This window comes from Hippocampus comes, unplaced genomic scaffold (assembly GCF_001891065.2).
Source record: "Hippocampus comes isolate QL1 unplaced genomic scaffold, H_comes_QL1_v1.1 scaffold129, whole genome shotgun sequence".
Taxonomy (NCBI): domain Eukaryota; kingdom Metazoa; phylum Chordata; class Actinopteri; order Syngnathiformes; family Syngnathidae; genus Hippocampus; species Hippocampus comes.
Window position 1 is genome coordinate 454596 of NW_017805992.1, and position 24251 is coordinate 478846.

Genomic DNA, 24251 nt, shown 5'->3' on the forward strand with positions numbered 1-24251 from the left:
TATATACACACACACGGTATACAATATATATATATATACACACACACACACACAGGTATATATATATATCAGTCACGGACATCAGCTTCTCTGATCAACATATAACAAGATGCACAAAGAAGTCTCATGGACCCATGTTTGACATTGAACAGGTATTTGGCTGTTTTGCATTGAATTAGCCATTTCTCAGTCCGTAGCAAGCAATGTAAGGTTGGAAAAAAAATAGCACCGTTCACTAGATTCCCCAATCAACATGAAATTGAGTGGATGTGCCAATCATACCAGGATACACGGGAAACTTTCGAGGACCCCTGCCTGTAACGTAGCATGAATTTTTCTGTTTTGACCTGAAACAGGCATTTTTGAGCCCATCCAAGTTTCCCCTCTAGAAATCCACTACAATAGCCGGGTTTACTGAAACTGAATGAAAATTCTCCACTAAAGTACCGCAATCAGAATAGATAGGCGGAATCCAAATGGAATTGAATTTGGATTCACAGGGGTGGTACTTTCCTTTTGCTAATCCAAACGAGTGCCATGTAAACAGTTCAATCACAAAAGCCCAGCGTCGTCCGGTCTACACCTGCTCTGTCGATGTAAATGCGCAGTGACATCGTCGAATCCATACTTTGCGTCGTCTTACCAGAGATCATCAGAGATGGGACAAATTGTTTCAAAGTAACTTTTGTTGTGGCTTTAATCACAGTGTCAAAACTATCACAATTACTCTGCTAAATAGGCAAATGAAATCCATCTTCATAAATCAACTGATGTATACATCAATCTCCGCGTGTCACACGACTATAATACGAACGATCTGATTAACGACGTGTTGCATGTAAACAGCTGATTGGAAAAGTTCACGTCACATGTAAACCTGGTTAATGTGATCTATGGCAGCTGCTATGTCAAAAATAAAACAGAAAGGTGTGACTCATCAGCCGTGGCTTGTTTTCGAACGTCTGTGGGGCTTCATTGATGGCAAATCACCCATACCACAGATGAGACACCAGGCAATACAACCCCTATGTCAAACACAACACTCCGTAGCGAGGTAGGGGGTGGGGTGTGGGGGAATTGGTTAATCGCTGCATACCTCCTCCAGGTGTATGGCCGTCTTGGCCTTCTTTAAGCAGGACATGAGAAGGACCCACTGATAACCTCTGTTTTGCTCGATTTACTACAGATGTCCTGAACCTGACTTATGACCACAGAAGGAGGTTGAAGGGAAATGTTTTCAAAATTAACCCAGGTAAATGCAGGTTCTGGTAGATCTATGCTGGTCATCCACATAGTAAGGTGAAAAAGAAAAATTAACGGCAAGACGAAAGAGACCTGGATAAACACAGTCTCTATTCGATCGGCCGCTATAATTCCCCAAAAATCAACAGAATCACTAAATACCTCAGAAAAACAATTATTTTCTGCTACAAGGTATTTGTCGGTGCTTGTGTTATCTGTAACATAATGCTCTGCTAATGGTAACTCTGGTTAACTGAAGTGCTGACATTGGGCTACTGGCACAAGCTAAACCATTTCTTGTTTGGTCTGCCTTGACTTTTTATCAGAACATGTCTCCGGACAGTATAGACTAAAACAGTGGAGCATCATCCAGGAGGACTTGGTAGTTGTTGCCATTCTGTGAATGGGAGTCACGTGGCATGCAAGGAGACCAGTCTATCGAACAATGGAGCATTTGTGAAACATTCAGTTGCGGTCAGCCACCAGATCATGAGGGTGCCGCGCGACATTCTGGAAAGGCACAAGGACACTTCAATGGAAAGCATACCACAGATGACGACTGGGAAACCGAAACCTATATACATAGATATCGCCTTGAGGCCGGTGCTGTAACACATGTATGTCAGCAAGACCATCATTTTGGATGTGGTGCGATCCGTTTTGTACACTTATGCCGCTCAATGGACTGAACTTAATAAAGTAACAACTTCCGAAGTGCACAAATGTAATTCCCTGTTGTACACTTAAAACACACACACACACACACACACACACACACACACACACACACACACACACACACACACACACAAAACTGTATTTGTGAAACAGATTGGCACCAAAACAACATCATTCATTTCTAATGTGAAGATCTAAAACTATTGGGGGATCCGCACTTATAGATACACACATGGTCTCAAGAAAGGGTTCTCCACCAAAGACAAGGGTTCAGTCCCAGGGAAGGTACGAGTCCAGAGAAAGGATCACCTTCTGAGAGAATGTCTCATCCAGAGAATGTTGTAGTACAGAGAGAAGGTTATCAACCAGAGAGATAGCTAGAGTCTTGAGAGAGGATTTTAGCCCTGAGAAAGTTTGTCTTAAAAGAAGGTAATGGTCCCCAGAGTAGGCTGTAATTCTGAGAGATGGCTATAGTCCCAAGAGAAAAGTGTATTCCCAAGGTACTAGTCCTGAGAGAAGGAACCATTCCCAAGGGAAGGTACATGTCCCAAATGAAGTTTGTGGTCGCGAGATAGGGTTGTCATCAGGACATAAAGTACTTGTACCAAGAAAAGGTTTGAGGCCTCAGAATAAGGTTAGCATCCAAAGAAAAGATTTAAGATGTGAGATGGTCCAAGGTCAGAGAGAAGGTTCAAGTCCAGTAACATGGCTGTATTTCTGAGAGAAGGTCATTCATTGTTCAAAGAGGTTTCAGTCACGAGAGTAGGTACAGGACCTAAAAGAGTGCAGAGACAGTTGCAGTCCAAGCAGTAGGTTATAGTTCCGTTAGAAGGTTGTAGTCCAGAGATGGGCAACTCCGATCCTCGAGGGCTGGTATCCTGGATGTTTTATATGACTCACTGCTCCAACACACCCGATTCAAATGATCAGGTTTATGATCCCGCTTCTGCAGAGATTGGTGATCATTTCTAGTCATATAAAAACTTCCAGAATCCCGGACATCGAGGACCGGAATTGCCCAATCCTTCTGTAGTCTCAAAGAGGGTTTTAGTTCCAATCCAAGGTAAAGTTTTCATCTGCAGATAACGTACCAATCCCAAAGTGAGTTACAGGTAGGGCAGGGACTGTCTACTATGCAAGATATGGTTCTAGTCCCAAGTGAAGGATTTGGTCCTAAGAGAAGGTACTAGTTCTGACAGACGATACTAGTCCTAAGAGAAGGTACTGGTTCCAAGAGATCTTGTCCTGAGATGAAGTTCTCATCATTTGCTGCTGATTCTCAAGTGGAAACTGATGTAAACAAACTCACCTCAGCTCCAGAGTACTTGTCCGTGCAAGTCACGAGGTCATCCAGAGACACATTTTGGGCCACGGGCATGTTCACAAACTGGAGGCGAAATATTTCCCGCCGAGTCGGAGCATCTGGGAGAGGAACGTAGACGATTCGGTCGAGGCGACCTGGTCGCATTAGAGCCTAAGAGATGGAAAGAGGACATGGGGAATAAATGTCTGTCTATCTTTGAGGGCGGACTAAAAAAATTTCATGGAATTCTTTGAAAATTCTGCCCCCAGAGGCAGCTTCACAAAGTAACATGAAATTCGGAATACAGCTAAAAGACCCACAAAAAATGTCTCAAGAAGCTGTACCCGAAAAGACACAGGCCCATTTTGGTTTGAAGCTGACATTTCAGGGTCATTTTGCTCCCAAGATTTGGACCATGTATACTCTACAGACTGCTGACGCAAATTAAAAAAAAAAAAAAAAGTCTGTCATTGCATGTAACAGGATCATGGCATAAAGCACAAATTTCAGTCCTAGTCTGACATTTAAGTTTCAAGTTCTCGTTTTAGCCTGTTCTCAGCCATTTCCGGAAATCAATCTCGATGCTGAAACACAAAATTCTGATAAAAAGCAGTTCATGTGCTCCAGTTGGTGCTGCCGTTTCAATGGACTCTGCAGTTAAATATTGTCCGTGTGTAAGCAGTAGTGCGTCTGTCAGGTGATAATTACAGTTCCTGTATGTTTTGTTTTTGTCTTTGCAGGAGGCATTTCTTATTCAAGAGACAGTGTTTGGTATGGTAGAAACTGTATATTCTGCTCTGGAATGAACAATGAACCATACTCCTGAGATGGAGTGAACATGGTTGTCCACTCTAATAATTACACATTCTGGAGTTTTGAAAAATCAGCCCTCCATCTACTGAATGAGAATAGGGGCCAGTATATCCAGACTCAAGAATGAACTACACTCCTGATCTTAAGTGAACAAGTTAGTCCACTTCAGTGGCCGCCAAGTTGGCATTACCTGACCGAGGCTCCACTTCCTATAGATCACTTCTGTGTGACCCCAAAACAGTTACTAAGTATCTGAAAGCCCCGGCTGTCTCCCTTGTCAGACGTCGTTAAGTGGCAGGCGCCTCTCCAACACAGACAAGCAGACAGACAGACAAGTGTGCCCGTCTCCAAGAGCTCCACTCAACCATGCAAAGCAAAGCCTGGGATTAAAAATAACACGACAAAAAGTAATAAAAAAGGAATATAGTAAAAATCCCAACAAGATATAATACCTGAATATATTTAAGGAAATAATATGCTTTAAGCAAGTGACATTACAAAACAAACAGCCTGATATGAAGAAGTATCTTGGCAGACAAGAACAGGCATACAGTATTTTGCTTTGATTTGAGATATTAAATCTTGGTTAGATTTTAGTTTCTGCAATGTGACAAGTATGCCGCCTCCTAATTCGCAAGATGTCCAGAAATGGACGTGGAGAAAGGTTTTTCTCAAACATCTTGACCTGGAAGCGGAATCCACAGGAAAATAGGCATCAATTGGCGCTGACAGTTTCATTGTTGTTCTTGTACGACGGAGCCCCTCGCTGAGGCCCAGACGGGCCAGCCCACCGAGGCGCTCCACTCCATAAGACGAGAGACGTGAGACATGCGGGAGGTCGAATCAGGAGTGATCAGTGAGGCCAGACCAGGAATTCTTTTTTTTTTGTTCTCTTGCTGACACGCTTCATCGACACGCACAGTTTTTGTCCTGTAACGACTCAAGCTCATCTTTGACAGCAAGTCAGCATGAGTAAGGTCTAACTTTGTAAGTTCTTAAAAAAAGAAAGTACACACATTCGTGAGTTGTAGGTTTGTGAACAAGAATGTTCTTAAGATCAGAATCGGTGAGTACGTTTCGACGTAAGGACGTTTGTTCCTAAGTCAGTTCAGTTGCTAAGGGGGTTTGGAAGTTTGCCACACTAAGTTTGTAAATACGTATGTTATTATTTATGTTAGATAAATTTGTAAGTTCATGAGTAAATACTCTTAGTTCCTAAATAAATAGAATGTCCGTAAATAAGTTCCCAAGTTAATAAGGCGGATTCAAAGCAAGTTCCTACGAACTAAGAAATTCGGAAGGAAGCAAAGATGTCATTAAAGTAGGAAGGAAAGAAAGTAGGAGGTAGAGACAGACAGACAAGTAACTGGATGGTTGCTGGAAAATGGCTCAGAATCTTCATCCATTACCACTTTTTGCGCAATGTCCATTGTTGAAATGTCAATGCTAAGTAAATTTTGTGTGTGATTTATTCTTTGAAGCATTACAATTAAATAGAGTTGAAACACTAGTGAGGGTGATAATAAAATGTTATTAACAGCACCTGATATGAATCAGAGTTTCGAGAATGCTCATGGCCTCACCATCTACCATCTGAAGTAACAAGAGTTCAGAAAGTAGCAAACACTGCGATTGTATGTCGTCAATGACCATTTTTTTATATTGTCCTCTGACACTGTGACATTATTAGGAAGCAGGATGGAAATGTTTTATTCTTTTAAGTTGCAAGAACAGATATATTTGTAGTTGGCAAAACGAAAAGTGATCAGTTATTGTTGCGATTTGGAGAAGCAGGATGCTATCAGTTATCAGATCGGTGGGGAGGGGGGGGGGGGGGGACCGAGGGGCGTTCAAGGACCACCTCCGAAAACGTAAATTAACTAAAACTTCAATGACACGAAGGAAATCGAAAATAATTTACCAGAACAGAAAATCAAGACAGGAAATCACAAAATAAATTCTATGGGGGGGGGGGGGGGGGGGAAACAAACACTGTGCATCCTCAATATGTATCCTGTCAAGTTTGACTCCAAGTCCAAAAATGTTCTTAAAAGACCAATCCGATCTCAAACATCAGACTCGGTTGTGCTCCTTGAAATTCCCCCTGCGTGCAAAGCATGCAGGACGCAATCGCCCGCCTTTTGTCTACGGTTTCCTCATTCTCCCTCTGGAGAAGCAATTTCCATTTCACAGGGCGTGATGGACACTTTTCCAGCCTTTTATTTGCTCTTTTTCCTGTGTTTGCACGCGGAACACGAGAGGCTGGAAAAGAAGCAGTTCGCCTCGGGGAAGCGCAGCGTGGCCCGGCGTTGACAAAAGGAGCAGCAGATCACCAGAGGAAATCTTGTTTTTCAGGTCTTGGGATTCTTGCACTGCTGGCTCCAGTTGTCAGAGACCATCCACAGCAGTACAGAAAATAGAATGTATCATCGTGGATAGAGCATAGTTATTGATCGAGAGTTGGACAAGTTGGACAACCTTACTATGGCAATTTCAAAACATAAGCTAAGGGGCAAAACTGCCAAGGCCGAACAATAAATCAGGTTGCTGAAATTTAGTCCTCCCTTTTAGCTTGGCGGTTACAGTTGTGAGGTGAGTGTTGGCATCCCCCAAGCCCAAGCAATCAACACAAGGTCTGATTAGCATAATTAACTGCTTAGTTGGGTCAATGGAGTTCTCGCCCAATATTTATGAAAACATGTCTGTCAGCGACCTGTTCTGAATTGTTTTGTTTTGTTTTTTTTTTGTGCATTACAACCACACCCACACGGAGTTCTAGGCATATGACTTAGTAGCTAGGATGAGGGAAGATTCACATTTTTAAAATCGACAGAAGCACTATGCTGACAAAGCCAAAAGGTAAGCAGAGCTGCACTGAGTTTGACCGGATGCACGCTTTCACATAAGCCGAGATTCAAGGCCAGGACTCTGAACTGTGAGGCAAGACGTGCTTACCGCAAACAATATTCGCGCCATAAAACGCCGGCCAAACACAACCTCTTTGTGGACGGCAACACCAACTCCACTAAGTCTAATTTGTCACGGCTCTTTGTGTGCGGGAGGTTAGGTCGGGGGCATTTCAGGATAGTGACCAGCCGGGGCACTTCCTGAGTCGCGTTCCCTGGCATGACTGTCGGCGCAAACCCGCTAACCTCGTGCTGGCAGATGCTCCCAGATGGAGCGAGAAACAATTGCACAATTCACTGATTGGACTTTGCTCATGAGACAAATTAATGAGTTGTGGCATGAAAATATTTTTAAGTAGAGCAATACATTGCAACCTAAATAACACTAGGAAAATGTATTTATTTGTTTGTGGAAAGTCAGCCTGCGAATGTTGATTAGTAAATTGAATTTATGCGACGGCAATGATATCATAACAGTGCACCTGAGTAGGGTTCCAAAGCACAAGCACTACTCAAGTCAGCACACACTTGTCACCATTTAAAGATTCACATCAAATAAAGTTCAGATGTTTCAGTAGGCTTTCCCTGTCATTATTTTGGCTTGGTCTCTGTTAATTATATAATTACATCACATTGTGGCTTGCTTATTACCATGGTGACAAGTGCAGGACAAGCTAACTTACAAATGTCACACTTATTGCTCAGGATTAAAAAAAGAAAAAAGAATCACCCATGAAATTGCTCAAAGAGATTGAACAAGAACAAAAACAAGTGCAATGAATTTGTCAATTGGACAGGTGGCATTGTTTTAAGATTATTACAACAAAATTTACTTCCATTGATTGCTGGACAATTCAATTCAATTTGGGCTGATTCACATCATAAAAGGTGACATTAAATCCTTAACGTTTCTTCCTAACTTTGGGATCATTTTATCCATGTCACAAATCTCAGTTCAATATCCTAAAAGATAAGATACACCGCTTAAAAAAGTGCAGTTACCAATACACTTTCAGCCATTTATCAAACGGGACAAACAGCCAAACACACAAATCCAAAATGAAACCATTCACAAGGAGCATGGAGGCGACACTAACATTAAACAGTGGCTTAATTACGCTTGCAGTGGACTTTCCCCCCCCCCCCCCCCAGGCATTTCATTTCTTTTCAATGTTACAAGTTTGGGCACAGAACAAATACAACTGGCAATTTAGGATAACACATGATGATTAGGGAGTAGGGCTTGAGCCTAACGCTAATACGTTTCAAGCTTTGGACTTGTTCAAGTTGTAGTCCAACATTGAGTAATATATTCACATCAGTGGACTCAGCAGGACCTTGCCGGGTTCCCAATAGCAAACCATCCCAGAGAAGCTCTGGTAGAAGCTTCCAGATGCCCAGCCTCCAAGGCTTCTGTGGCGCAGACTGTCAACTTGCAGACTGTTAAACTCATCTGCCCTGGAGGGAGGAAGCAGCTTTCCAACCCCTTCCCTTCACCTCCCTCCCTCCCAACCATCCATCCATCCAACACTTCCTTTTCTCAAGAATCCGAAAGGAGAGGCAAAAGTGGGGTACCTCAAAGGAAAAAAAAACTTTTTTTCGGTCCCCCAGACAGATCACTTGACAATGCTGATAACTGGCATGTCACTTTGGTCAGACAGCAATTCTTTGTTTTTCCCACACATGCAAAGGAATCCGTTCACCATGTTGCAGATCTGACATGAATGATGTCACACTACATGCTAGCTATCAGTAATGATAAAGGCCTCTGGCTTGAAAATGTGCTTCAATATGACAGGGGAAGCATGAAGATGCCGCCAGAGGAAGTGCAACCCTGAATACATTGGCACTCTGGAGATGGAGATCAAAATCTCTTTCATGCTGCCTCGAAAAGATGGCATTTTTGGGGCTTTCCCCCACTGTATAAACGACAGCAAAACTTGGGACGATGGGTGCCTTGGGACTTAGGAATTTTCCACATTTGGAGGTAATATCAGCGCAGGCACTCAAGCAGTTCGCCATCGGTGTATAGAAGGGAATTCAAAGGGATCAGTTTGTGTGAAAACCAACAGTCTTTGCATTACCCCTGTTCAGTCAGTGATTATGTCGACTTTATTCCTTTACATTAATGTCTTAATCTTTAAGCATCACATCTTCCAATTGGCCCATTTACAAATGACTTTCGCCTCGCCTGTTTCTGCCAAAATAATCAAGAGAGTCACTAAATGTCCGGCCAACAAGAGAGATGATAAATGTGGGCTCTTCTGTGACTGTTCTGATAGTCGCTCCAAAGGCGTGCTTGTGGAAATTCTCATACATCCAGGTCATTCCATTCTCAGGGCTTTCAATCGATCACAGCTGGACTGTGTGTTTGTCTTAGAAGACGTTTCGCCTCTCAGTTCGAGTAGGCTTCATCCGCTCATGCAACGAGGCTTGGTTAGGACCGTCCCAGCCAAAGTTGGCATGGAGAACCCAAACTATTTATGTTCCAAAGGCTGAAAACTGAATGACGTCACGTGCCATTTATACAGAACAGCGACATGGAGAAACATGACATGGCAGAATACCGGCGCATTTGAAAGGCAGTCTAAATGGAGTTTCTCTGAGGGTAGACCACGATGCCAGGACCATGGTAACACACCCTCAGTTACTGTACACGTGTTTTCAAATAGACACCCGCGCTATTTGAGTGTCTTCCTCCTCTATGGAGCATTCTACATCCTAAGACCTGGGCCATGGTAGCAAGTCATATCTTATGTTTCCTTCTAAACAGTTCAAAACACCTGGCACCTTGCAGGCATGACAGAAAAAAGCGGGCTATTTTTGAGAAGAAATAACAGGGTGTTGGGGTTTTTTTTTTTTGTTTTAAAAAAATTTGCTCAATCATGCATGGTGGTCAAATGAATGTCATGTGTCACAATCTTATCAGAGTTTATAATTGGCCCAAAGCTAAGGTAGTGGAATAAATAATGTGTTTCATTAGCATGCCACTGGAAATATGTATAGCATGGACACACCTTTTAAAAATGATACAACATAATCTCTGACAAAATGGTCAGCGGACCCAAGTTTGAGCACTGCTTTAGGAAACATTGCACATGTTTACAGCCGCTGGCTTGCCCGTAGAGACACGAGTGGACTTCCACACCTAAAGGCATTCGCCGTATGCGATTTCCTAACCTGTCCGCCTGCAATCCTCACAGGCCTCGATGAGTCACACCAGCTCAGAGAAGGGCCACCCGAAATTCTTGCAATGGGAACTGACCAGTACCGTACACTTAACAACTGCAACATAGAACTCGTGTCCATCTCTCTGATAGACGGCATGACAAATATTTGATTCATTCATTCAACCTATATTTGGGTAAGGCAATTGAGAACAGATTCGCATTTGTAATGATGACCTGGCTGCAGACACTGGAGTAAAACAGGGCAAAATAAAAGCAAATATGGATCCGAAAAATGCCTTAGTCAAATACCCTGTTGGAAATCAAAACACAAAAGAATCATAATTTCGTTTGACACCGCCATGTGATCACTCCATAACGTTAGTTAGCCTTGTATTGCATACCTGCCCACGTCATATTTTTTTTAATAAGTTTTCAGAAGCAAGGGAAAAAATGCAACTAATTCAACAAACAAGACGAGTCAAACTGGCTTGATTAAAAACAATCTGCACAGACAGAATGAAAAAAGAATTTAAATCAAGCATGTCATGGTTTTGATTTTCAATCAAATCAAACAACTTTCGCCTCGCTTGTTTCCGCCAAAAGATAATCTGCTCATAACAGTCGAGAGAGTAACTAAATGTCCGGTCAACAAGAGAGATGATAAATGTGGACTCTTCTGTTCCCACTCTAATAGTAGCTCCAAAGGGGTGCTTGTGGAAATTCTCATACATCCAGGTCATTCCATTCTCAAGAGCTTTCAATCGATCACAGCTGGACTAAAACCTCTGTTTGGTACTGACTGAGCCGTCGGAAATTCTCTGCAATCCATGACTTCATATCCAAAATACAATTTAAAAGGGTATCAATTGGCCTTGTATTGTCAGGAGACACTGCAATATCTAGCTGCGTCTCATCAGCCTCACCGTGGAAGCTGATGACGTGTCTCCTGATGACATCCCCAAGGGGAAGCATGTCAAGACTAAAAAGTATTGGGCCTATAATTGAACCTTGGGGAACCCCGCATTTAATTTCATGGACTCTGGAGGAACAAAATCTATCTGTGAGATAGGAATAAAACCAGTTAAAAACAGTATCAGAGATGACCACCAGGTATTTAGGTCTGTTAAATAAAATGTAGTGATCTACTGTATTAACAGCAGCGCTTACATCCAGTAGCACCAAGACTGTGAGTTTTTTCACATCTGCATTGCACCTGGCATCATTTAAAATCCTTAAAAGAGCTGTCTTTATACTATGGTTCACCCTAAAACCAGATTGATATTTCTCTAAAATATTATTTGTCTTTAAAAAATGGTTGAGTTGGAGAAAAATTTGTTTCTCTAAAATCTTACTTAAAAACTGTAAGTCTGTTATTATTAAAAACGCTGGAGTCCAAACTGCTCTTCTTCGGAAGGGGCCTCACCACCGCCGGTTTGAAGGCGGCAGGGAATACACTCTTCTGAAGAAAGCACTTGACTATACAAAAAATGCTTTATTTGCGTGTGTGTGTGGGGGGGGAGGGGGTGGGGGGATATCTGCTTATGACTATTTGAATAGGGAAACTGTCTGGTGGGGGTGGTATTGAGCGGGGGCCTGGTGGGAGAGCTAGTGCGGGGATAGTGCTGAGAGCAGCTGGTATTGGCCTGTAGGTGGGTGTAGTGAGATTATTATTGCAGTGTTTAGGGGTAGAAGTAGAAGAAGGAACACGTGCTGAATGATTTGTAACAAGAGTCAGCTAAGAGTGACATTGATGACTGCATGGTGGATGTTGGTTGCTCGTAATGAGCTGCCCAGAAAGTGTGGATGCACACCTGGTAAAACGAACGGTAATTCCAAATTAGGTCAAAGTTGTCAATAAAAGCAAAATCTAGATTACCACTAGAGCATCAAAGCCATGTATTCAGACTTAAAAAGGCGATTGAAGTGCTCGAGGCCGTGGGATAGCATCGGTAAAATGCCACTTATCAGAACAACAGCCCGCAAGTTCTCAGCAAGGCAAAGAGGGCATGAAAGTCTGTCTTTGTCTGCTTCGACTGTCAAGGCACTGTCTAGTTCGCCCCTACGTGGACAACGAGCCGGGATATGGACGGTGGAAGAGAATCAAGAAGACCAGGCAGAATATTTACTATGTCCATAAATTTGGCTCAGGGATAACAATGGGTGATTGTAATTGAATAGGGAAGGTGTCTAATGATGCCGTCCCCGGCTATAACGGTAGTCAGTGGTGACAGAGGATGTGAAGAAGGAACGCCAGGGGAACCACAGACTTTTGGAAGAGTTTCCTGACCCATCGCCCAAAATGGTGCGTCGAGCTCGCGTGGCGGCTAAGGATGGCCACGGTGAGTGGCGCAGATGAGGTGGCCCACTCATGCACCAGGACACTGCACCTTTGAGCAGCCTTATGCATGAGTAGGCAACCAGGCCACGGGTGGACTTACCCGCTCCAGGATTCCTGGCCAAGGTCATCGCTGTGGGTGGCGGGTAATCTGAAGGAGCACTTGGGACTAAATGGTTGGATAGGACAGTAGATGTGTCCGGCAGCAGGGGCACGGTAATGGGAACAGGAGAATCATTCGCCAAGGTGGCAAATTGATTTTTGAGGACCAGTTGGAGGGGTGGGGATGGTTTTCTGTTCTTTTTGCTGTGAGACACCACCTCGACTCAGGTGGGACCGTGTCGTGATGCTGAGCAGGATGGACACAGGCAGGCAACTGGATCTCAACTCACCGTGTCTGCCAGGGGACCCACAGTTGTCCTCGTTGTTAAATAGTTGTCCTATTTATTATTAAATATTTAATGAAAGCAAAATGCCGCCTCCTGCCCGAAGACGGCTGGGATAGGCTCCAGCACCTCCCGCGACCCTTGTAAGGATTAAGCGGATCGCAAAATGGATGGATGGAAAATAAAATGGAAAATATTACTCATTTAAAGCATAACATAATTATATGACATAACATCAAATGATGGCATCATTTGGTGAGACTGTGCTGATGTGTCCAGTTAACAACCAGCTAAACTTCTGCTACCCTGCACACATGAAAGAAACGAAGCTTTGACTGAAATGACTTTGACAGGACAAGATAATGACGCTAATGACGCGTGTGTTGAACTCTCCCTGAGGCGCACCACCATTTGATCACATTCTACAAAATGGACGACTTGTACAGACATGCACCCATGTTCCGTTTCACACCTCAAATGGCTTTTCAGTGGTCCGTTAAGGAGCCTATCAACTGAAGCAAAACATGATTAGAGTCATGATCATAAAATCATTATCATGGAAGAAGGAAATGATGAGCGTGTGTTTGGAAGGTCCCTCATTGTGAACACACCCTGAATGCACCGTGTTCCTTGCGCAGCAAGGGTGTGACGCGTATGTGATTTGGCCCTTCCTGAGCATGTTTCAAGGTGTTTAATGACACCCAACCTTGGACTGACTGTAAAAGTAAACATACAGCAAGAAAAAATTACACACACTGTATACTTAAATATAAAACATTCTTTGTATGAATGAGGCAACTGACTTGTTTCCGCTTTTTTTCCATGTGGACATTTTCGTGTGATCACGTTGAGCAGGTCTGTTTGGCACTTGTCTCAGAAAAATTAGCTCTGGCTTTTTAAAAATGCAACAATACAATCGCCTCTATCTCGATTTCCATTCGATGATTTTCATGTAGGATTTCAATGTTTATGGCACACACAGCGGGATAAGTCATGTTTGACCGCTCAAAAAGTGTTGGTAGCTAGCTGCAATATTAATATTGACCTATCAGGACGAATTTTGAATATTTTAGAGGACATGCAGATGATGTTACATCCAATTTGTACGTTGCCAGAGAACATGATGCATTGCCAAAATGTGAAACCTTGAATTGGGGGAATACACAGGAGAGCCATCTACCAGCATAAGCCAGTAATGGTGGTAGCCAAACACACAACAGGCAGACAAGGGTTGCACTGCAGTGATGGCTTTTAGGGCACACAGTCGCTTTCTATGCTCTTCGCACTTGTCCCAAAACAACCGCACACCACTTCGCACAGGCTATTCCATTAAAAAAAATGGAAGAAGTTTTTGCTTTTTCAAGCCTTTCAAATGTCATAACTTCCTTAACTCATTCACTCCCAAAGACGTTTTTAAACGTCTTTTCAGACTTGGTTTAGAATTGGTTGGTACTGAATGAGTGTTAATTCTTAACATATTGACAAAATTGAAATACAGTGATCCCTCGCTACTTCGCGGTTCGTTTATCGCGGGTTCAGTGCGTCGCGAATTTTATCAAAAAAAAAAAAGTTTTTTTTTTTAATATAGGGTATGGAGTACAGTACTGTATATGTTGCTCGATGTGACTCGCTGTTGTTTTGCAGCTTCTCGCAGACCGTTTGCGGACTTAAAAAATCAAAAACAAAAAACTTTTTTTTTTCACCTGTTTATGTTAATTTGATGCTACTTCGCGGATTTTCGTTTATCGCGGGTGGTTTTGGTCCCCATTAACCCCGATAAACGAGGGATTACTGTACCACATTGTTCCTTTAATCCAGGTCTTTCCAGTGACATTGGTCTTGCTGGGAAAAAAAATTGACAAATTTTGTTTTCACGTCTCAATATTTTTTGTTAGAAACAGCACCAAAAATAATGCTAGTAGTTAATGTAAAATCCCACAGACAGGTTAACAGAAAATTAGCACTGAGTTCCAGGAGTGATATTTCTTCAAATAAGAAATTTTCACACACAAATGCTGCAGAAACAAATACTGACAGGTGATTTAACAATAGTCCAAGGTAGATAATTCTTCCTAATCTGTGAAAAAGGAATTATATTAAGTAAGCTCAATCGCAACTTTCTTCTTCTACTCTTCGTATCTTGCTTGCACTTGATGCATGCACAGCACTACACTGTCCGTACAAGGCCTCCTTTGCACTCACAACATTATTTTATAGTTTTTTAAACTACTATTATTTTAATGTACTCTTATTTTACTTTGTTACTAATTTATCTTCTGGTTGTTGTTTCAAGTAACACTGTATTTAAAGTTGAGTTTTGGCAGTTGAATAAATACAAAGTTGAATCATGATTTCGATATCAAAGTAAATGTGTGATCTGTAATCAACCAGCCCAAGGTTTATGTCTTATTAGAGTTTCCACTATTTTAATAAAAATAATAGTTTACTAAAATAACGGTTGGGGCTATTTTTATGCCCTTCATTGTTGTGAATATAGGGCAAGGCAAGGCATCTTTACATCTTTACACTCGATTCCATATAAAGGCAACTCAATGCGCTTCAAATAAACAAAGACAACACCTAAAAGCATTTACAAGCACAACAGCTAACGACATTGAGAGGTAAAGCAGAGAAAACAAATTAGCTTAGCAAAATTACATACATTGACAACATTTAAACACATTAACAGTACATAGCAGGTTGTTTTTCAAAGAGGTGTACACATCTAACACCTCTTGTACCATTTGTGGTACGTCAATGTGTGTGACAGAGAGGTCAAGCCTATATAGATGCCACGTAAGAAGGGGCCGAAACAAAGGGCGAGCAGTGCTTATAAGGGACACCCTCCCTCCCTTTGTTTCCCTGCAATTAAGTCCCCGGATATGTCAAACCAACTGAAGCAATAAAACAGCTGAGGAAAAAAAAAAGGTAAGATTATTATTACAGGAGGGTGAAGAAAAGCAGAGGAAATGAGAGCGAGGCCATGTTGAAAAGTGGAATCTTTGGAGGCCATCATCATTTAAAAAAAAAAAAAAAAAGCAGCAAAGTGTCTGCCCATAAAACACATGTATGTTTGCTTTACAAAGAGCTGTTTCCTGAGAGCTGTCCACAGTTCTCTGCTTGGTTTACAAGGGAACTGGCCTTCAGTGTGAACGTCTCCCGGTTCCTGTGGGCACCCTGCACATTCCTAACTGGACTGGTGTGGACTCAACGCAAGGTTGTCTGGGCCAAGGCTACACAAAACGCGCATTCTTCATTAATTGAGCTCGAGCTAAGCCGCAAACCCTCAACGCAGGCCGGCCAATCACAGCTGCAAAATGGACAGGCACACCTTGGTCGGCTCCAAGGTAAACAAACGAATTGTATTCTATGTGAAATAAGGTTAGCCCAAGAATCTCATCAAATGCGATATCGTTACGTTCAGCCTAAATGCTAAAGTTATGCTAACATTTCGCTCATGCTCTGCTTTTACTGTATTAAAAGTTCTGTAATATTTGTTGAATTAACGCAGAACTTTTTCCTCCTAAAATTGGTGAATAAATATTTTTTCATTTAAAAAAAAACAATATTTCAAATGATTAGTTAATTAAATTTTGGGGGAAAGGATAAAAGAAAATGATTGTAAAATAAATAGAGGCTGTACATGCACGGCTACCATTTAAAGAATTGTTTTCATAAAATGTTAATTAATTCATTGTAAATAATACACAAATGTACAATATTCTCAGCAAGCCTTTGGTATTTTTAGTGTTGATTTGATGAAGCTAAAATGATTGTCTACGCTACAATCCCGATGGTAACCATCATTAGTCGGAAAATGTGTATGGTAATGATAAGTGCAACTGATAAAGCATCACATAAAACCAAAACAAAAATTAAGTATTTCTAATTGCGTCTCTCTCTTGTGCACAGACACATACTGACGTACGCACGCACACATGCACGTGTGTGTATACACACACACACACACACGCACGCACGCACGCACGCACGCACGCACGCACACACACACACACACACACATATACACACACACACACACACACACACACACACAAACTGTAGTGCTGCTGAGTGACACAACTGACTCGGCCGGATCCGTTTCCACTTCCGTGAAATCTAAACATTGGTTTTTGTTTACCCTCATCCTGAGCTGAGACCAGAACCCAGGGTGGGAGTGTGTGTGTGTGTGTGTGTGTGTGTGTGTGTGTGTGTGTGTGTGTGTGTGTGTGTGTGTGTGTGTGTGTGAAGGGAGAGGAAAATGAAAACAAAAGATAAAAGATGAATCAAGATTTTTGAACATCTTACTACCACATGCCACATTATACGAGCTGGACGCAAGATGTGCTGCATTTTCGCCTTGTGCTGCACCACAAAAAAGGCGTCGATACATGCAAGACTTGGGACTTCAGAGTTGGAGGAGGGACAGGACACACATACTAAAAAAGAAAAATTCCCCACCCAGCATGTGAAAACCTGTGTCAGATTTCCTCATAGACAAGGTCACCCTCTCTCTCTGTCGCCTCAGTGCCTCCACTCTGGTAACCTAAGCTGCTGCCGCAAAAAAAAAAAAAAAAAAAAAAAAAAAAACTGTCGCAGCAGAGGATTTTAACCGTCACCCCCAAGTAGGCGTCCATTATGCCACTTTGGAGCTGCGTGTGTTTGCATCAAAACGATCTCAGTCGATGTTTGTGCACGATAATCCCTTCCAGCTGCCTCCTTCACTTACTCAACTTCTTCCTCTCCTTTCATAAAAATAAAACAACAGTTTTAAAGGTACCAGCCTATCATGCACTGTTGTGACAATTGCAACATCGTGATCAAAGTAAAAACAAAACAAGCAAAACAAACAAAGAAAAAATGCTACTAGTGTTTTATCCAAACATTTTTAAAAAGCATCAAAAGCAGCATATCATGCGTGCACTTTCATGAAAATTCCAGCATCTCTAGCCAAGTAAAAGTGCTCCTATTCATGTCTCAGGCATCCCCATAAACTCTCAAGCATATCTCTTTTGCACATTTTGGTCAAAATGAATCCCGAGCAGGCTATCATACGCTATCACGATGATTCCAACATGCTGTACAAGGTCAAAGGCCTCCTATTCATATCTTAGCCGAGCTCAAGTCAATTCATGAGGTATTTTAAAAAAAATCATTTTTGGTCGAAATTATTCCCAATCATGTACTGTCCCGACTCTTCAAGCATTAGGCTACAAACAAAATCAAAATACTTCTTAAGCAAGCTTTAATGCTTCTCCTAACTACATTTCCCCACACATTGTTTAGTCAAAATCATAGCCTATCATACACCGTCATGGACTCATTCATCAGCAAATCTTTTATGCATGGAAAACACAGTATTTCCCTTTACAGTGAAGGTAAGAAATGTAGTCGGATGAGGTTTTGTTTTAACCGTAAAGGCTTCATCAACAGTCCGTGTGCTCATGTGCCAAATGCATTTAATCACCATTTTGCAGATGACACCAATATTTATTGCTGTTCATCCTCACTCACGAAGACTTTTACAAGCTGCTTTTAATGTTGTCTAGTCTTGTCTGAGGAGCTTGAAACTGTTTTGAAACCCAGAAAAGACAAAGCTCACCAACTTCTGAAACGCAAGTGAGTGACAAGGGAATACCGCAAACCTTGTCACTGACCAAGGAAGTCGAATAGAGCTGCTCTCTAAATATAAATATAAGTACATATAAGACCGTGAGCCCGTAAATTGCTTGCGTCCACAACATTTCTTCCATTTATTGACTATGGACTATGTGCTGCATGCGGGTGCTTCTCAGTGGCGATTGCTTTGAGACCGCAAGCGATGCTCGACTTCTTTTGAAAGCCCAGCCTGCTGAACAACGAGTAAAAAAAGTGGTGAAATACGAACTGCTGTGTGGACATTTCACTGACGAACTATGCGCTGGAATACTTTCATCTTTTGTTCAGAATTAGCTTCTTATCGTCACAGGTGGGAACCGACACGACTTCCTTCTCATTCGTGCCCGCAGCGCCACGAAGCTCTTACACAGTCACGGAGCAATCTATTACTTCGTAGAGTGGGTTGTTCCACTCAGCGTCTCTGGGGTCCATGGGGCAGCAGGCTGGGTAGGACGCTCGGCTTCTGCACGCTGATTCGCCGGTCTGTCTTAGGCGGAGCCGAGCTTCCCCTCAAATGAATGACCAGCAGCCGCCACTGGTGCTTCTCTAAAATGTCTTCGGTCTTTAAACATTGTTTATCAAAGCACCTAGATGTTTGTCACAGGTGATGGTCGTCTCACACGTCATTGTAGACTGGTTTGACTTCCTTAAGTGTATGTAGGTACATACACTTGCCGAACCTGATTTTCAAAAAAAAAAAAAAGCCGCTACACCTTCCGGTTCTGTGATATTCGTTATCGTTTTGTTCCCCGCGTCAAAAGTGAAGTGGGCAAGACAGCTTTTATTTTTGCTCCCCCCACAGTCTGGAGCTCTTTACAGACTGAAGCGAAGTGCTCAGAACTTATTTGGTTGTATTCACACCAAAAAAAAAAGCCTTTTGTTCTCCTTGTTGTTGCAAAAGCAGACTTTTTTTTTTTTTGCCGCGGTATGTATTTACACAGTTCTTTTTGCAAGTGAACTATAATCTGTAAACACATTGACGCGTGTGACGATCAGGTCTCCCACTGGACAGAAATGACGAAATGACCCGGAAATGGACTCCCACACGCTGGATTCTTGCTCGGCATATTTGTGCTCTTATGAGAGCTGCAAAATAAATGTAGGTGTCAAGAGCAGCTCATTCTCGGCAGGTTTCGCAACGCTATGTTTCTAAATTTTGGAACAGTGTCGGTGAATGCGTGCAGTAACCCGCAAGAGCGTATCGTGACCGACAACCTGCTGGCAGCCGAGTGGCAAAACAAAAGTCGAAGGATCAGGTATGCTCCACATTCACCACGGCCGAATATTTCCCCACAATGTCGGGCTACGGCGCCTCAATAGCCCATATGTATCCTGCAATTGATGCGGATGGGCAGTGGTCTGTATTTAGACCTGAAGCGAACCGCATCGAGTCTATCTGTAAGCGTACCAAGACCACATCAAAAAGGGGGTCTCAGTCTGATTGTTTCATCTGCACCACGATTTCTTTGTGTGTATTTATTTACACTCACATTGAAGGTCTGGACCAGCGTGTGATACAAAGCCTGGTCCATCTAAAGTGGACCAAACAGTGCAGGTGTGAATCCACCCTCACAGTACACTTGGGGCCTTTCAAGCCATGCTGATCATTCAGCGTGGGACCACTCAACAGGGCCTGTGTTTGTAATTTGTTATTTATGCTAAAAAGTTTCTGCATTTTATTACAAGTTGCAAAAAATGTGTGTTCCGGCATAATGGACATTTTCATGTTTTTTGATTATGTGTGCTGCTGACCTCTTAACCAGGTCACCTTTGAGAAAGAGATGTTGATATCAAACAAATATATATTGTCACAATTTACACAATGTACGTATTTTTGATCTAAACTCATGGTCATCGTCCCCAAGAAGACAGGCAGGGAACATGGGGTGGGTCAAGGGGGTCAAGGCGAGACGGGATAGAAGCAAAAAGAACATGGCACAGAGGAGCGTATAATGAAGAGAGGTAACAAGAGAAGAGTGGGGGACACGGGAGGCTTTCAGACAAGAGGTGGTTTTTCCACGTTGACGACGAGCGTGGCCGACACCTGAGCCGCCTGAATGGGAATCAGATCGTCTGTTAACACAAGGCATGGCCCGGATCCTGCCTGCAGACTGACATGGAGAGGACACTTCCGCTTACAGTCACAAGTAATGGTGGCCATGGTGACCAACTGTTTATCTCAAGGTCAACAGGTGGGGCTTCGCAAAAGTGGACGCTAAAGCTCCAAAAACACCGCCTGTCCAAGTTGGATTTTTCAAGCGCTGATGTTGATGGTCTGCATGATCAAATTCAAACATGCTCACAGCCTGAAGCACTGAAACTCATCAGCCAACACGAAAAGTCTACCTGGTAGATGATACGCAGCAGCCGTGTTGCTCAGTGTCCCCAAATGACAGTTCAATTAAAGAGGTGTGTCACTGTCTAAAAAAAAAAAAAAAAAAAAAAATCTAACTGGAAAAACCATAATTCCCCTCAACTCAACAAAAACAAAACTGATGTGATTGTTTTTGGCAACAGATTGAATCAATCACGAAAAGAGCCCTTTGCCACCTGGAAAACATAACCAGACTGAAAGATATCTGGAGGAATTTATTCATGCCCTTATCCCCAACAGACTTGATTATTGCAACTGTCTTGTGACTGGACTCCCTCAAAACCGCATCAAACAGCTGCAGCTCATTGGGAATGCTGCAGCTCGGGTTCTGACCAGAACAAAAAGATCAGAAAATATTATTCTAGTCCTAAAGATTTTAGACTGGCTCCCAGTCAGCTGTGGAATAGATTTTGAAATTCTGTGACTGGTCTATAAATGACTGGCCGGTTTAGGTCCTGATTACATTAAAGAAAAGCTAATGGAATAAAAACCAAGTAGGGATCTGAAGTCTGTTGACTCGGGTCAATTAGTGCAGCTTAAGAGTTCAAAGCAAACATCGTGAAGCAGTGTTTGGCTGTTGTGCTGCACAGAAATGGAATTAGCTGCCTAACGAAGTAAAGTCAGCCCCAAGTGTAAACACTTTTTTCAGGGTTTTTGTCATACCAAGGATGAAGATCTTTCATAGCTTTTTTAAAATGATATTTTCCAAAACCTTGTTCTTGCACTGTACGTTCTTGTCGTAATTTCAGTAAGCTACTTTTCATTTCTTGACTTTGCTTTGAAATGTCTTCAACTGGTTAGTTTGTAAATGCTTTCAAATGTTGTACTTTTAATTATGTGAAGCACACTGAGTTACCTTGTGTACAAAATGTGCTCCAAAGCTCCCTTGCCTTGCCTCGCTTTCCCACAGATCCAGAAATTTTACAACCAATTGCTCATTTCCATGTTTTACAGTGAAATACATGTGATATTTGTAATGGCCTCACGAAATTGTTCTATTACCTTTGAGGTACAAAAAAAAAAAAAAAAAAAACTTGCTCCGGCCTCCTCTTGTATTATTAAGGATCCAACCAGGGGACGAGTGCATCACAACCCCAAAACTTCCCCTTTCCTCTGGAGGGGAAGCAATTTTATTGTGTTCTGCGGGGGGAGATAATTACTTGAATGAAAGGCTTTTCTCAAAAGCTGCAGTAATTACTAGATGCACGGCGAGAGGCTGGCCAAGTACAAGGAGGGAGGGAGGATGAGGAGGAGAAGGCGGGGGGTGGGGGGGTGGTACTGAAAGAAAACATGACAGGCAGGTATTAAAAGTCAACGGGTGAGGCAGGAAGGAAGCGGCAAGTGGGATGTGTTGTAACAGAGAGAATGTTCAGCTGGAGTTTTGGGCCCTGAAGGCGTGGCCTCGTGGACACCAATAACACATCTGCTCCTGTGCTATTCTTTTGGTGATTTATATGCCAAACCTCTTCTTTTTTTTTTTCCTTCGCTCGCAGGGTACGTCCTCCACTGTATTTGCAGAGTTGAATAATTCTTTCAGACAGCGCAAATTACACGCGGCGTTTCCTGGCCGCTGGCTTGAGGTATGTCTCAGTGCGATGACTGAGGGATTGGGGGGTGGGGGTGGGGGGTCAGTATGAACTGGTACCTCTTTTACCTCAAAGTCAGGCTGAGGTAAACATACACACGGTGTCACAAGGAATAAAGAGATAAAGTCGTGCATTAACATTCTGGGAAGAAAAAAAAATTGCATGTCAAGTCGATTTTATTCATGGCCTGCCACAGGAGGTGCTAAGACAGTTCTAGACAGCAGTCATCGAATCAATCCTGTGTTCTTCCATCACGGTTTGGTTCGGGGCCGCCACAAAAAAGGACAAAATCCAACTGCAACGGACAGTTAGGACGGCGGAAACAATCATTGGCACCGCCCTACCCACTCTTGAGGACTTGCACACTGCAAGAACCAAGACAAGGGCACGGAAAATCCTACTGGACCTCCCTCACCCTGCCCACCACCTTTTCCGGCTACTCCCCTCAGGCAAGTGTTACCGATCCATGCGCACCAAATCCAGAAGACACTCAAATAGCTTCTTCCCTCTAGCCATTAACTCCCTAAAGGGTCACCCAAATCTACCCGTATGTATTGTTCTTTACAATTTTGCACAACCCTGTGGAACAGCATTACCGCTATCATAGCTAATCATTGTAGCTCCAGCTCTGTACTTACTTGAGCCATTGTCACTGATCTATATTCCACAACACCAGACACTTTAAAGCGCTCAAGGACATCTGCATAATTGCACACTTGCTGTACCACAAATACTGCTACTGGTCACTTAAAATGGTGCAATGATGTTCTGCACCAACTGCACAACTGTTATAGTACTGTATTCTACCACTGATCACTTTAGCTCTGCTTGATACTTTGCACATTGTCTCACAGCTGTCACTGGGTGGTACCACCGCACAACGGTACCCTTACATTACGGAATGTCCTCCATACTTATCTGTCATGTCCTTGTTTATGATGATACTAGTGTAGCCTGTACTACCGGGGACAAATTCCTTGTATGTTCTACATACTTGGCCAATAAAGACGATTCTGATTCTGAAATGAAATGCCATTTGTCTGTTCCAGCCCCTCCAAGAACGCGAACAAAAATTAGCACTGTATTTTCTCAAATTCATGTTGTCAGCAGAATGAAACTCACTAGTCACTTTTTTGAAAACTTGTCGCTAGAGCGGCTGAAAAAGTCGATAAACGTAGTGATCAAACGTTGAAAACATGCTTTCGTAAAGCAGCTGCTTTTCTCTCATACCTCACAACAGCTATCAAAGATGGCTGAATATTGAATTTCAACACAGTGAAATTGGTTGAATTCCTTTTTGTTAATCATGACTATTAAAGTCGAAACATTCCCAAGCATTTTTCAATAATTCAATAATTAAGGCTGCACATGGCAGTGAAAGACCCTGTAATATATTTCATTGATTTAATTCCAAACAGATTATACGTGTTTGAAGATAACTGATGAAAAACATGCAAAGACTGCAAACCAGGTACTTCGGACTTGTGGTGAGATTGGGTACCCCCATTTTAGTTTTCTGGATTTTTGAGTGCGGTTAGAACAGTCCCGTAACAAACTAGGGCATCTGGTATGAGTCCCCTCCCTAACTACATAACAACTTGAGTGCCTTTGTTCGCCTTGGTGGTTATCCAGCGCAATTGTGAGGTATTATATTACCATTACTAGTCGTATTTCTACCACTACAGAGTGCAGTTCGCTAGCTAGCTATGCCTGCAGCCCAAAACTGCATCTCTCCAGTTTGCCACAATTTACAGAATAGCTCTGAGTCGTCGTTTAAATTCCACTGGCCAAGTGGGACAT

At 42.6% G+C, this 24251-nt stretch overlaps 1 protein-coding gene across 1 annotated transcript in view; it reads right to left on the bottom strand.

Annotated features, from left to right (window-relative positions):
• Positions 1–24251, bottom strand: part of afg2a (AFG2 AAA ATPase homolog A) — a 169460-nt gene that overhangs the window by 29189 nt on the left and 116020 nt on the right. Inside the window, exon 16 of the mRNA XM_019892197.1 lies at positions 3230–3394. Within this exon, the coding sequence (XP_019747756.1) occupies positions 3230–3394 (165 nt within the window). The remainder of the gene's footprint in view (positions 1–3229; positions 3395–24251) is intronic.